At 30.9% G+C, this 14,849-nt stretch overlaps 1 protein-coding gene across 6 annotated transcripts in view; it reads right to left on the bottom strand.

Moving 5' to 3' along the window:
• Window positions 1–1,080: 1,080 nt before the first annotated feature.
• LOC147806610 (meiosis regulator and mRNA stability factor 1-like) overlaps window positions 1,081–14,849 on the bottom strand; it is an 87,518-nt gene continuing 73,749 nt past the window's right edge. For all 6 annotated transcript variants that reach the window (XM_087169547.1, XM_087169552.1, XM_087169548.1 and 3 more), the window contains 5 exons: window positions 14,455–14,679; window positions 11,157–11,360; window positions 6,318–6,573; window positions 3,322–3,423; window positions 1,081–2,078 (listed from right to left, as the gene is read on the bottom strand). In XM_087169547.1, coding sequence (XP_087025673.1) covers window positions 1,852–2,078; window positions 3,322–3,423; window positions 6,318–6,573; window positions 11,157–11,360; window positions 14,455–14,679 — 1,014 coding nt within the window. In that variant the 3' untranslated portion in view covers window positions 1,081–1,851. The remainder of the gene's footprint in view (window positions 2,079–3,321; window positions 3,424–6,317; window positions 6,574–11,156; window positions 11,361–14,454; window positions 14,680–14,849) is intronic.

The raw sequence follows: 14,849 nt of genomic DNA, 5'->3' as shown, positions 1-14,849 counted from the left end.
TGCCTTCCTCTGAAGATTTCTCCATGACGACCACCAATTTTTTTTCATTAATTGCTAGAAAATCAGACTCCACTGAATCAGCCCATCTCAACCGCGGCCTTCCCCGCTTTCTTTTCCACTGGGTCTAAAAAGCAGTATCTTTTTTATTGTGTTGTCGTCACTCATTCGAATCACGTGGGCGATTAAATTCATTCTATTTATTTTTATGTATTTAATAATATCGGGTTGTTTTTATAAATCTTGTACAGTTCAAAGTTAAATCTCCTTCTCCAGTTATTGTTTTCATTTACACCACCAAGTATATCCCGCAAAATCTTTCTTTCAAATATTGCGATACACTAACTAACTATACTATAGTTATAATTGCTGAAAAAACTTAAGAGAAAAATCGTAAATTAAAAAATTGCTCTAGTAAATGAAATAGTTTAATATAGCTGAAATATCATCCTTATATATCCCATAGATTGTGCTTTGAGTGGTTGCCATTTTTTAAAAGACAAAAATAAGAAACAAAATTCCCTGTATTTTCCCAGTTTCTAAAGAAAAATTCAAAATTCCTTGTTATTTGAGGTGATTTTTAGATTTACTAGCAACATTTTTTTGGGGTTTTGATACATTACATTATCACGTAAGTAAAAAATATATATATAAATCCTAATCTAAAGAAGATTTTTTTAATCATTATTTATAATTACTTATACTAAAAACACTCAACATACTGCAGTACTGGCAATAGCACCATATGTTGAGGAATAAGAGATGTATTTTTGTTATCAGTGGATATTTTATTGCCAAATTTTCCTTCAACAAATATACGGGTAAACAGGAGATAGTCTTGAAATATGGGAGTCTTTGTAAAAAAACAGGAGACTTGGCAGGTATGCCTGTGTTTTCCAGGTTTTCCCTATGGGGTGGCAACCCTGTATTGGTTTTGTTGGTATCTTTAAGATTCTAACTCACGACCTGTCTATAAATAAGAATATTTCAGGTGAGCGGAATTTGAATCGACCAGTCATCGCTGAGCCACTACAGACTCCACACCAACTGCCCACCACAATGAGCAAATATAAGATAAGACACTCCAGAATGTAGAATTTTATTTTCAATATAAAAAAATAAAATATTTATATTATATTTACTTTACAACCACAACAATTCAATTCAAGTATCACTTTAAATTAAAACATTTGCTACCTTTTTAAAACAAATTTAGAATGAGCATGAAAATAATATCATACATTTCTACACATAATATGGCGCTGAACATAAACTGAATGAACATTCTTAAAAATACAACAGATAGACCTTGCATACTGAAAAAAAAAATAACGAAAAAAAAATATATTGCTATTTTTTTTCCTTACACTCCGATAGTGTAAACATTGAGTAAAAAGGCAAAATATGATCTTTAAATAAAACTCTTTTTACCCTAGGGTAGGTGCACGACTGTAATAATTAAATTTACATTTAACATATACAGTCGAATAAATGTTTCATGCATAAATTAAAGAATGCATTCAATGTTAAGGATGATTATCATGAAGGAAAAAAAAAACTTTCCACCTTGTGTTAAATAGGATTTGATAATTCATTAAAAAAACACAACATTCATAATTCAAAACATCATATTTTTTCATATACAAAAACAGAAGAAAACTATCTTTTCTTGCAGCATAACAATAAATAACAGTTATTCAAATAATAAATAATAATACTGGCTAAAAAAAAACCAATGGGGTGGGCGGAACTGTAAAAAAATAATTAAATGAAAGACAGTGGCATTTCAAATAAAAAATAAGTCTTCAGGAACATAGCAAGCAATTTTGAGGTGTTTAAAAAGGACATAAAAAGTTATGCTGGCATAGAAAAGTTGGCAGCAATTCTATTTTTCCTACTCCCCTGCGTCGGAGTGCTCTTAGAACTTCTGATATCTCCTGAACATCTGAACAAATCTGTTCTTTGAAGATTTCCAGACTTGAGGTTCAATTGATGCAGATTTAACATGGATGATGTTTCATTTGAGCACGAGGGAGATCGCTTGATGATCAAATGACTCTCTTCAGATGAACCATTTGAGTCTGAAAAAAATACAGTTGATTACTTGATGATTGATTTAACATTGGCTTTAAAAAAAAAGGAAGTTAGTACAGGGTATTTGAAACATTTTAGATTTTCAAATACATGACTCATTCCAAGAACTTTCCATGACTTAACGAAATAACTATTTTCTCCCGACAAAAACCCAACAATAAATTTCAAAAAAGCATTATAATAACATTAATAGAAATGATAGGTATAACCAAAAATGTTATACTCTGCATCATCATATTTAAGATTTTAAATTTAAAAAACAGAGTAAAGAAAGAGTTGAAGCTAGAGAAAAAAAAACAAAAGCAAATAATTTTTGTTCCTTTTTTCTGCAAAATTATATTCTTAAGATACTCTTGTTTGTTGGAAAGGAAAGAAATACTCCTGATTTTTCTGTTCTCATTTTGGAATAAGAAAAATTCCCCAATGACTGGCTTGCTTCAGATAAAATTTTAAATTGATAAAATAAAAATTTTTCGAAATCACAGAAGTTTAAAAGATAATTTGCTCCAGAAATGATCAAAAATGTCAAGTTTTCTGCCAAATAAGCGTCATTTGCAGCAAAGGTGCATAGATTGCTTGGAGAAGCATATGGTGAGGACGCTTTAAATGAAAGAAGTTGTCGAGAGTCGTTTCAGAAGTTTAAAAATTGTGAGTTTGACGTGGAAAACAAAGAACACAGAGGAAGGCTGAAATTGCACTAAGACAAGGACTGGGAAGAAAATTCGTCTCAAACGCAAAAACTTGCTCTTACATAACAAGTGACTTAGCAAGCAATTTCACATCGTTTAAAATCGTTGGGAAAGATCCAAAAACAAGGAAGTTGTGTGCCATAAGAACTGAAGACAAGAGAAATTGAACATTGATTTTGCTATATGGAAACACTTCAATGGGAAGTCCTACCTCAACCGCCGTATTCACCAGACCATAGATTATAATCTATTTCTGTCGATGGCACATTGTCTGTCTGAGCAGAAATTTACATCATTTGAAGAAACCAAGGAATAGCTCTATTCGTGGTTATTCTCAAAAGATGAAGAGCTCTTCCGACGTGGTATCTGAATGCTCCCAGAAAGATGTGAAAAATTAGTGTTTAGTAATGGAGAATGCTTTGAATAAAAAATAATGTACCGTTTTTTCGCAATAAACTGCCAATTTTTGATAAAAAATGGCAGTAAACTTACTTGTACTCCCAATATATATGTACATATAATAAAAAGAAAAAATTCTCACCTTCCACAAATTGAGTTCCAAAATGTGTTGAATTTTCACCTTTGATAAGCTCTGTTTCCTGGGAAGATGCTAAAAAATCTGGCAAAGGATGACTCAAGATACCTGAAAATTAAATAAAATGTTTTCATTTTAGACATTCAATAGACTTTTTTCACATGAAGAAATGTATAAAAACTTTCAAGGAATAACAGTTAGAGAGCATCTTTAAACCTAATAATGAGCTAGCAACAGAAAATACTAAAATAATTTAACTTGTATATATATATATATTAGTTTTTTTAAATTTAAAGATGGAAGGTGCTAAGTTCAGGGTATCTATTAAATTTTAGATTTTCAAATTCACGACTCATTCCAAGATTTTTTCATGACTTAACGAAGTTACTATTTTCTCCGACAAAAACACAACAATGAATTTAAAAAAGCATTATAATAACATTAATAGAAATGATAGGTATAACCAAAACTGTTATACTCTGCATCTTCATATTTATAGATTTAAAAAACAGAAACAGACTAAAGAAAGAGTTGAAGCAATAAAATAGCTGGAAAAAAAATACAAAAGCAAATGATTTCCCCCCCCCCATTTTTTCTGCAGAATTATATTCTAAAGATACTTTTCTTGTTCATCGAAAAGGAAAGAAATACTCCTGATTTATACAAAAGCAAATGATTTTTTTTTCAAATTTTTTTTGCAGAATTATATTATAAAGATACTTTCCTTGTTTATCGAAAAGGAAAGAAATACTCCTGATTTTTCTGTTCTCATTTTGAAATTAAAAAAAAAATCGCCAATGACTGGCTTGCTTCAGCTAAAATTTTAAATTGATAAAAAAAAAAAAATAATAATAATACAAATTCTGAATCACAGAAGTTAAAAAGATAATTCGCTCTAGAAAGGATATTTTTCCTTTCATTTTTTGAAAGAACACCATAATTTTTAAAGAACACTATAAAAACATTTTATATTTAAATAAAATATGACTGTGTGGAGATTTTGTTACAAGTTCAGATATTCGGAACACCGTGAAATGTGGGTGTAAATTCCATTTTAAAAATTAGATTTTTCAGCGACCTAAATCCATGACTTTCCACGAATTTTTTTTAAAAAATAGTTAAAATCATGACAAATTTTGTTCAATAACGAAAATCATGACTTTCCAGGTGCGCGTATACCCTGTATGTTACAAAAGTAAACTATATTTCTTAAAAGAGTGCTAGTGTCTTATGGTAATAAAACAAGTTTGAATCATGCTATTTTGACACGTAGAACAGGATCCGATAAAAATAAAAGCATTTTTCCTTTGTTTGTAAAATCTCGTCAACATAATCTTTCATGAAAGGTTGGCTTCTCGATAGCCCTTTTTCAAGAGGCACAAATATTTTTTTTATAAACTATTTAAAATACGTGTCTTTGAAATTTCAAACTTATTTAAACAAGTATTCATTCAGTAAGTATTAAACATGAATAACTCTTCTAAAATACACATAAATAATAATTAGTGAAACAATTAAAGAAACAGAACTACTGGCATGCCCAACAAAATAATTGTAATATTAAAATAACTTACAAAAGTCTCACATCAAAATATATCAGGAATATATTCAAAATTATCAGATAATAAAAGGGAAAATATGAAAGTGAAATAATGAAAAGAACACATTTGAAAGACAATTTAAAAGACTAGTTTGTATACGTCAAGCAGGTTTACTATTTTTTTTTTTTAGTTTAAATACTCTTCACAAAAATGATCTCGTCTCAAAATTAAATATATAAAAACTGTTCTTTCATCTTAAAAAAGAATTATTCAATCAAATTACAGCACACTTGTATTCAAGCATTTTTGACATTGAACATAAAATATAGTGACCAGGTCCCGACTAAGTCTAATTGGGGCCAGGGGCAAAAACTTGCTTTGTGGCCCTCATTACTTCAGTAATGAAGAACCGAACTTTATGGATGTATTTAAATTTTTCACCTCATTATAGATAACAAGAAAATTGACTAGAACATAAAATAGCTATTAAGCCCCCCCCCCCTTCAGGCATCAGACGAAATATCGTTCTGTCAATTTTCTGACAATTCTATATCCATCATTCTGAATGCAGTTTTCTGAGTGTTCCTTGCTGACATTAGGGCGGAATCCAGATTAATTTTCGCAATTACGATGGCTCAATTAAGCCAACCAGAAATCTGTATTTTCTTAAACACATCACAAATACAGGTTTTTAATTGGTCAAATTTGTTCATCAGAAATTTAGCTGAATTCAGCCTTAGAGAGCCACAGATTTACGAAACATAGATTGTGTTCATACGATAGATTAATGAAGAAGCTAACATATAACTGACGGATTTTACACTGTATTGTATTGATATTTTGTTTAAAAAAAGTTCATAAGAGGAAACGTAAAATAAACTTTCTATTCGATTTGGGAGGCCGCATGCTCCTACCTTAGTCAGGCTCTGATAGTGACCACTGAAGTTGAATGTTCCGGTCTGTGGATCAAATGGTACCAGCCCGTCCATTTCATTGAAACTAAATTTAAAATATCTGTGTTCCATTAAAACTTCATCTTTTTAAAAAAAGGAGCCCCCGAAGGTAGTGACATAAATTTTTTTATGTTTGTAATGTATCATTGTCTCCGATTACACCCAGATGGAACCGTCTCATTGCAAAGAAACAAGATCAGGGTTCTCATTGATTTAATGTTCTAGTAAGTTAAAATGTTAAATTACTTTATAATTATTTTTTGGTGTAATTTGATTTAATTTGAAGGCATGTTTAAATAAAATTAATAAATCAAAAAAATCTAAAATATAAATAATCAATGCACCCCCCCCCCAACGGGACGAGGTAAAATTAACAAACGTTGACAGGTCCGTCATGATAAAGAGGTTGGGGAACACTGTTTTACACGATTGAGAAATTTCCTCATAAAGGGGCTAACAAAAATATATTGACCTTTGTTTGTTTTGTCCAAATGAAAAATATTCTTACCTAATCTTTCAACATTCAAGGATACAGCCTTTTTTAGTTTTTTCCCACTAACAGAAAAATAATCTGAAAAGTGCTCAAACAGTGAATTCAGATTGGTGAAACCATAATTCTTTGTGTTGATATTCGTGTAATAATACTTCTGATAAATACTGCGAAAGAGAGCATATTCCACGCAACCTCCTTCCTTTTGTAAGAGAAGTATTATCTTCTTTGCAAGATTTTGTAGAGGAGTCAATAAAACATAGCCATCCTTAACCTGAAAGGAAAAAACACTTAAATTAAAACGAATTTCAACACTGTTCAGGGTGCATAGCCAAATCTTTCAACAAAAAATAAGCACCTTTTAAGCACTCCAAAGATATTTTTAAGCACTATATACATTAACAAAATGCATAATAATTTTCAAAGATTTTACAAGATCATGATAAAATAACTAGTTTCTGACAAAGAACTCTTTTCTTGATTATATTAACCATTATAAAATGATTGAGAGATTTTTCGGTTTAATATCAGATGGTGGAAAATGAAGCCAGAAATTGAGTTACAAAATGCAACAGAGTTGAGAGCACATGAGAGTGCAATAATCTCACTGAACCCAGCTCAGTAGATGCACATACGGACTTAAGCATTTTATGAAACATGTAAAATGATTGGTGCTTTCATACAATATGGACTGACAGTATGCCGAAATAGATTGTATGTGAATGAATTGTGAAAGCATAGAATAAAAGAAAGAGAAAAGCATGCTTTTGCATAATACATGGAGAAAATGGACATGGTAAAGAAAAATCATTTCAAATAGGACAAATTAAGCACTCATTTTTGAAATAATTAATGAAAAAGGCACCTTTAAGGGCTTCTAAAAAACAAAAATTGAAAATAAGCACCTTTTAGCACTTTCTTAAAAACGCTTTATATTGAGTTGTAAGAGCTGTGCCTCTCATGCCACAGGTCCTGGGTTCGATCCTCGGACTGGGCAAGGTTGGCTCAGTCTTTTATTTCAGTAGGACGTTAAAATGAGTACCAAGCATGCATAGGAACTAAGTACAGGGAGTTCTGCGTTCCCACCCAACCGTAACATTAGCTCTGGTGCCCCAGACTCAAAGGTCAAGAAAACTGAGATGGACCCAGTAGTCCTTGGCCCTCTGTGGGCTGTCACACCACTGAGTTCAGTTTTAGTAGTAAGAGCAGTGCAGATTAGAAAGATTCTATTCCAAATAAAAGTTCAATGTAAAATGTGTGGAAATAAAAAAACAGAACATCTTGATAACTTTTTTATCTAATGATGAGAATGTAATGTCATGAGAAACAATCACAACAACTTAGAATGATAAATTTTAATGTGCTTAAATATGCAGGGGTGATTGTGAGCCCAACTACTGAAAATTTCTTGAGCAAAATCATTGACGCATTTCAAAAAATTACTTTCCATATAAATTTAAATTATTGATATTTTCAAAACATGAAATTCTAAATAAATTATATGCAGCATAATTTAATACGATAATTATGTATAAGTTTACTTTTATGTCAAATCACATTTATTATTAAACCAGAAAAAATATTTACAAATGAAAGAGATGCCAAGTATAAATTCTAGTTCTAATATTTCTAAAGAAAATATCCAAAAATTCTTATACATAAATGTTATCATTGATTTCTTGAAACTTCTGGACCTTGGATTTCCCAAAACTTCCAGATTGTGGTTAGCGAAAAATCCGGATTTTTTTCCGGAAACAGAATCATCTCTAAATATGCAGTGCAGGTGATATTTAAAAACATGCCATCAGACACAAAGATGTAATTTATCTGTATAAAAATTCATTTTTCCAAGAGATTTCAATTCTTGACCCTCAAAGGCATAGTTCAAGTGTCTATAGGTTTAATTTTGCTTTTTTTGGATTTCTCCATAGCTTCAGAAAAAAAGATTATGCACACAACTAAAAAACAAGTTTATCAAAAAACACTTACATGCAAAATATAGTAGTTTATGATTCATTATTTTTATAATACAGTCCAACCTCGTCCCATCTTTCCTGTATCTTCGGTTTACCGTAGGTATCGCCTTATTTTATCGGTCCAGTCACTAATATTTATTCTTACAATGCTCATCATACCCGTTTATATTGTTTTCAAAAATAGGAGATTCTTTAACAGTAGAAAAATAGTAGTTTATCATTAAGAAATTCTACTGACATTAAAAAAAAAAATACTGAATACAATTAATTTAGAAAAGAAAAGCTGTAGGTGATGCTAATGATGAAGAAAACAATGATTTGTAACAGTTGGGGGGAAATGCCTCAAACATCATGTTTGAGGTTTATGCATCATTTGATGTACCGCTCGAGCTGCAGTGGTGTTATGGGTTTCGAGAAATGGTTGCAGAAGCAAGGGAACACCGATGAAGATGGCAAAACTGAATCACAATCAGTGCCAGGCATTGGACAATGAGGAGCTGTATTCACATTGAACAGCAACCTTTTACAAATGTTGAAAATTTATTGTTTGTGCCAAACAAAAAAGAGTCATCCTCATCATAGTTAGCCAGACAGTCCAATGCCTTCCTCTGAAGATTTCTCCATAACGACTTCTGATTTTTCAATGATCTCTAATTAGTTGCAAGAAAATCGGACTCCACCAAATCAGCCCCCCTCAACCGCGACCCCCCCTTGCTTTCTTGTTCCAGTGGGTTTAAAAAGCAATATCCTTATATTTTTTGTCATCATTCATTTGAATCACCATTCAATTCATTATATTTATTTTTATGTTCTTATCAGGTTGTTTACTATGATAAACATAGAAGAGTATACAAATAAAATTCCAAACATTTAAATAAATAGATGTATTTATTCATCATACTTTTGTATCAGAAATATTTTTGCACATGTTTTTTATCAATTAAAGCTTTTGTTCCAATTATAAATTTTACAGTCTATTACTTCTTCATAATTTTCAAGTCTTAATTTACTATTTTATGTTGACCCACATTCGCTGTTTTATTATGTGTAATGTTCATAATGAATGAGTATAATAATTTATGAATGAAACCATGAGTAAAGATCGAGTGAGGTTTTACTGTACTAATTAAAAAAAAATTTTTAGAAGTCTAAAAAACCAAAATTTCAATTTTGTCATTTAAGAATTGCATAGTTCAAAATAACATAAAATTTTTAAACGTATGACTTACAATTAAAATATTTCTGATTAAAACTAAATCTGAAAAAAAAAAATTAAATAATCTTAAATAATATTTTGCTTGAAATTATTTCTGGAATAATGGCGTTTGAAAAGCCTGCAAAAATTTTATAGTTCCAAATACCGGATCAAAAACAAAAAGTAAAATTGTGTGACTATTTTTCATTGTAATTCACGTTCAATAAAACACTGATATACTATGTTTTTTTAGCGATTTTACCTTTATCTATTATCTTTATTATTTTATGTTGATTAACATTCGTCGATTTATATATATTGCTCATAATGAATGATTGTTAAATTTCTGATCTATCTGGGCAAAATCAAATTTTCTGAGATTTCACAGTTTCTAAACAATTACAGATTTTTATAATATAAATAAGAGCAATTGAAATTTAGAAATTCGCATAAATATTAAGAATTTAAAATATATGCAGAAAATTGTTCCTTTCCTCAATCTGAATTTATTTTTTGAGTCCCATATAACTTGACAACATTTAAATAATTACATAAATAAATTCAGGATTAATTTCATCAAAACAGTGTATACAATAAAGAATAGATTTTAAAAATATATTTTAATATAAAAAATGGATGTAACAAAATTATTAATTTGGATTCTTTATTAAAACAGCATTATGACAAGAAAAAAAAAATGAGAGCATTGCTTATAAGTTTTAAAAAAACAATGATTAGCTAAAAAAGTAATGCTTTAATATACTTTAAGTCAAGCATAGGAAATTTATAAAATGTGGTATTATTTTCAGTGAAATATGCTTACATTACATTAAGACAAACACACAAAAAAAAAAAAATTTTGTATGAAAAATTATATTTTATACAAGAAATAAAATGCTGCATATAGGCACCATTCATCAAATTAAAGAAAAAACCATTTAGTTGAATGCTTGTTCTTTTATTAAATTTGTTTTATTTACTGACTTGCAACTTTAATCCATTATAAAAACATATGATAAATCTCAAAAGGAATAATTATACATTTAAAAAAATTTCATTTGTCAATACATAGAATAGTTTAAAAATTTCTCAATAGAAAGTATTTATTTCAATTGAAATATTAATATTTTATGGATGTCTTCAGAACCCCTGACAACAGCAGAAAAATAAAATTTCTCAATAGAAAGTATTTATTTCAATTGAAATACTAATATTTTATGGATGTCTTCAGAACCCCTGACAACAGCAGAAAAATAAAATTCGGATTAAAATTCGTAATAAAATTTGCATTGGCCATTCATTGCTGGAATTCGAACCTGGGATCAATTCGGTGGAAGGTGAGCGCTCTATCCCCTGGGCCACCACGGCTCAACTTAAACTATTAACGCTCAACATACTGCATAACTGGCAATAACACCATCTGTTGAGGAATAAGAGAAGTATTTTTGTCATCAGGGGATATTTTATCATAAGTTTTTTTCTTCGTAAGTTTCCTCAACAAGTAGGGAGGAATTTGAGAATATACAAGTAAACAGGAATTAGTAAAATACAGGAGTCTTCGTTAAAAAAGACGAGACTTGGCAGGCATGCATTTATTCAACATCATTTATGTATTCTGGTTTAAATATTCAAGAATTCTTTACTTTATGTTGGAAAGTGATTTTAAAAAAAGTCAATATAACTCACCTCAATGAATTCTTCCATATCTTTGAAATGTAAGGAAGGGGTTATCTTGTGACCATATCGCATTTCATACTTCTCACAAAATTCATTGATGGTCATTTTACTGTCCAGTTGCTCCATCAATAAACGCCGGATATTAAGTGATATTTGATGGATCACTTTCTCATCCACCAAGGTTACGTAAGTCCTGACATACCCAATCACTATCTAAAACATTAAAATTAAGCATTATTTTACTTTAAATATGGAGACAAAAAATGCACTTAACAAACTATACATCCATCTACCTAGAGCAGAATAATGAAACACCCACTTTCTCCAAGTTGTGACACAGCAGAGGGGAAAACACTATTTGTTTAAAGTTAGAAATATTTTCACCTAATATTTTTTCCCATTCACATACCTGTCAACGTTTGAGAAATAAAATAAGGAAGATTTTACCAGCAACAATTCTTGGGCTATGTGTACAGTTTTGATACACCCGGCATAATCATGTTAGTCAAAAAGAAAAATTCAAAATTGGAAATACAAGCACTTATATTTAGCAAAGTAAAAAATAGGTAGATAAATATTATTCTAAAGAAGATTTTTTAAAAGCCATTATTCATAATTTAAAAAAATTAGCTTTATTTTACAGAATTTTTATATATTTATATTTCGAACATAAATAGCTGATTTGGCTTCGCATAGGAAATTTTTATCAAAAATCTGTTTATAACAGTTGCTAAAGAAATTACTTTTAATCAAAAGCAAGGCTTCAAGCTTTTCCTCAAAAAGTGATGAGTAAAATTCGGAGTGAACTTTTTTAATTTTAGAGAAAATTCTCTTGCACTCTGCGTAATGCATAAGATACCTAACATAACATCTGCTTCTATACTTCTAAAATGTTTTTTTTTTAAAAATACAGTTCATTTTCTAGTTGCACAATTGGCACTCACAATAAATAATTTAGAAAACAGAAATACATTTATGGTTTGACGATTGGTAAATAATTTGAAAAAAAAATTTTGGATTTTGTGTTTAAGAACAAGAAAACGGGAAAGGCCTCGGTTCAGATGACTAAATTTTCGGGTTTACGACTACTAATGTTAAACTCTGTAGCCTTGTAATTCTAAACCAAAAGACAAGGAAACTCCTGTATCAGGACCCCCAATGGTATTCATTCGTTATGGGAACCTTGAGACTACAGATTTAACGTGCATCAGTCACCATTTACTACACAGGGAGTCTTCCGCCAGCGGGGATCGAACCCACGAATTCTAGAACATGGGCCCAGTGCCCTACCGACCAGGCTAGTCTGGCCTTTTCTTGCAATTATTGAAAAGAATTCGAGACCAAAGATAGATAGAAAGTCGTTATGGAGAAATCTTCAGAGGAAGGCATCGGCTCACATTAGGCTGTCTGGCCAACTATGATGACAGGGTTGCTACTCAAATCTGGAAAAAAATTCCGTGTTTTCCCTGTACATATTACACACAATATATTAAGAGGAAACAACAATTACTCTGCTCTTGTGTGAGCTATATTGGGCTAACTATATTTATTTGTTTTAATTGCTGGAAAAACAGCTGAACATACTTAAATAATGCTATAGTAAATGAAATAGTTTAGTATAGATGAAATATCATGGTTAATTATCCCATAGATTATGCTTTCAGTGGTCACAATTTTTTTAAAAGCAAAAATAAGAAACAAAATCCCCTGTATTTTCCCAGTTAGTAAAGAAAAAAAATCAAAATTCCGGACATTTTCCCTGTTATTTTAGGTGCTTTTTAAATTCTCTGTATTTTCCAGGTTTTCCCTGTGGAGTGGCAACCCTGTATGATGATAATGAAAAATATTTAATAAAATTTTTTAACCCACTTTGATCAAAATAAAAGTATGCAACCTGAGGGTCAAGGATTCACAATGTCTTAAACAGTCTTATAAACAAATAGAAGAAAGAAAGAAAAAACTATTTGCCAAACTATGCAAAAAACTGTTTCAAGAATAATAATAGTTTTCCAAAATTAATATGCAAACCAGCTAATATGGTGTTCAACGATATTCTTAAGTTGTTACGAAAATTTCATGCAATTTTATATTAAAATTAACCAGGGTTGCCACTCAAATCTGAAAAAAAAAGTCCCCGCGCTTTCCCTATACATATTATACACAATGTATTAAGAGGAAAGAACTACTGTGCTCTTATATGAGCTATATCAAGACTAACTATACCAGTTTTAATTGTTGGAAAAACTAGTAAAAAAGAAACACCTGCACATACTTAAATAAAGCTATAGTAAATAAAACAGTTTAGTATAGCTGAAATATCTTCCTTAAATATCCCATAGATTTCTCTGAGTTTGGTTGCCATTTTTTAAAAGACGACAATGAAAAACACAGATCCCTGTATTTTCCCAAGTTTGTACTCAAAAATTCCTGCATTTCCCCGTTATTTTAGGTGATTTTCAAATTACCTTAATTTTCAAGGTTTTCCCTGTTCCTGGCAACCTGTTACAGTTTATGGAATGTAATATGTTGGGACGGTAGCTATCGACAATGTCAACTTTCATCTAGGAAAAGGTACCAAAACACAAAATCGAGTTAACATGTCCTATATACTAGTGAATTGGAATTGTATTTTTGTAGTGGTAGACGTACGATAGTACTCCACCCTCCCCAGATTTATATCTGTGACAGAATTCGATGAAGAGATACCACTATTTCATACATTGCTGTTTTGTGATCAGCCTGGGGAGCTGTATTAAGATCACTGGACTGTGAGTGCTGATCGTGAAAGCTGTATTAAGTTCACCGTCAAGGTCACTCTTATGCTGCCATTAGCAATAGAGTGCATACAAGCCAACGTCGAGTGTGATCGAGACTGAGTAGCAACAACGCGAGGAGGTGGATAATGTCGCAGTCACAGATAGCAAGTTAACTGTTCAATATGGTTCATCTATCTAAGTAGGTGTTTCTAAATCGAAGTGGGATTTTCTTTCAAGGTAGGTGTGTTCACATCACATCCAGGTCACTAATGTGGGGATGGTAGCTATCGACAATGTCAACTTCCATCTATGGTAAGGTACCCCATTATAGAATCGAGTTAACATGTCTTATATACTAGTGAATTGGAATTGTATTTTCGTAGTGGCAGACACAACACAAATATTCTAAAGGCAAAATAAAAGTTTTTTCAATTCTCTGTTAAGAATCAGTTAAATCCCAATGAATTCCAACCACAAGGTATTGTCTCCCAGAGTTTCTAATTGCCAGAAATTGTTGCATAACTCAAAATATAAACAAAAATTAAAATTACTTTCAGTGCATCCATGTGCTCGACTAAATCTTGTAAGTCATTAAAGCCAAAGTCGGTGGGTCTCAGAGAGTGCCCGTGCAATTGCGCATAACAAGAACTTATCTGGTGAATGTCAATCACTTCATTTGGTTGCGACTTCAGGACTGAAACCAGGCGTTGGGTAAGGATTTTGTGCTGCTCCTTAGGCACCAAGCACAAGACTTTATCCTCCCCCATTCCGGTAACCTATTAAAGACAAAGATTAGAAAATTATTTAACAATCTTTTCCATGTAGTTATAAATTCTTTTATTTATTTATCTATTTCTTAAAAAAAAAGAGAGAGAGAAAAAACTACAATCCAGGACATGCTTTTTACATTTTTTATTTAAGTTTAGCATCATCTAACGCTTGTTAA

This window comes from Parasteatoda tepidariorum, chromosome 8 (assembly GCF_982258835.1).
Source record: "Parasteatoda tepidariorum strain Cologne lab strain chromosome 8, Ptep-v5.0, whole genome shotgun sequence".
Lineage (NCBI taxonomy): Eukaryota > Metazoa > Arthropoda > Arachnida > Araneae > Theridiidae > Parasteatoda > Parasteatoda tepidariorum.
Note: the sequence above shows the minus strand (reverse complement) of the source record. Positions and strands in the feature narration are given on the sequence as shown.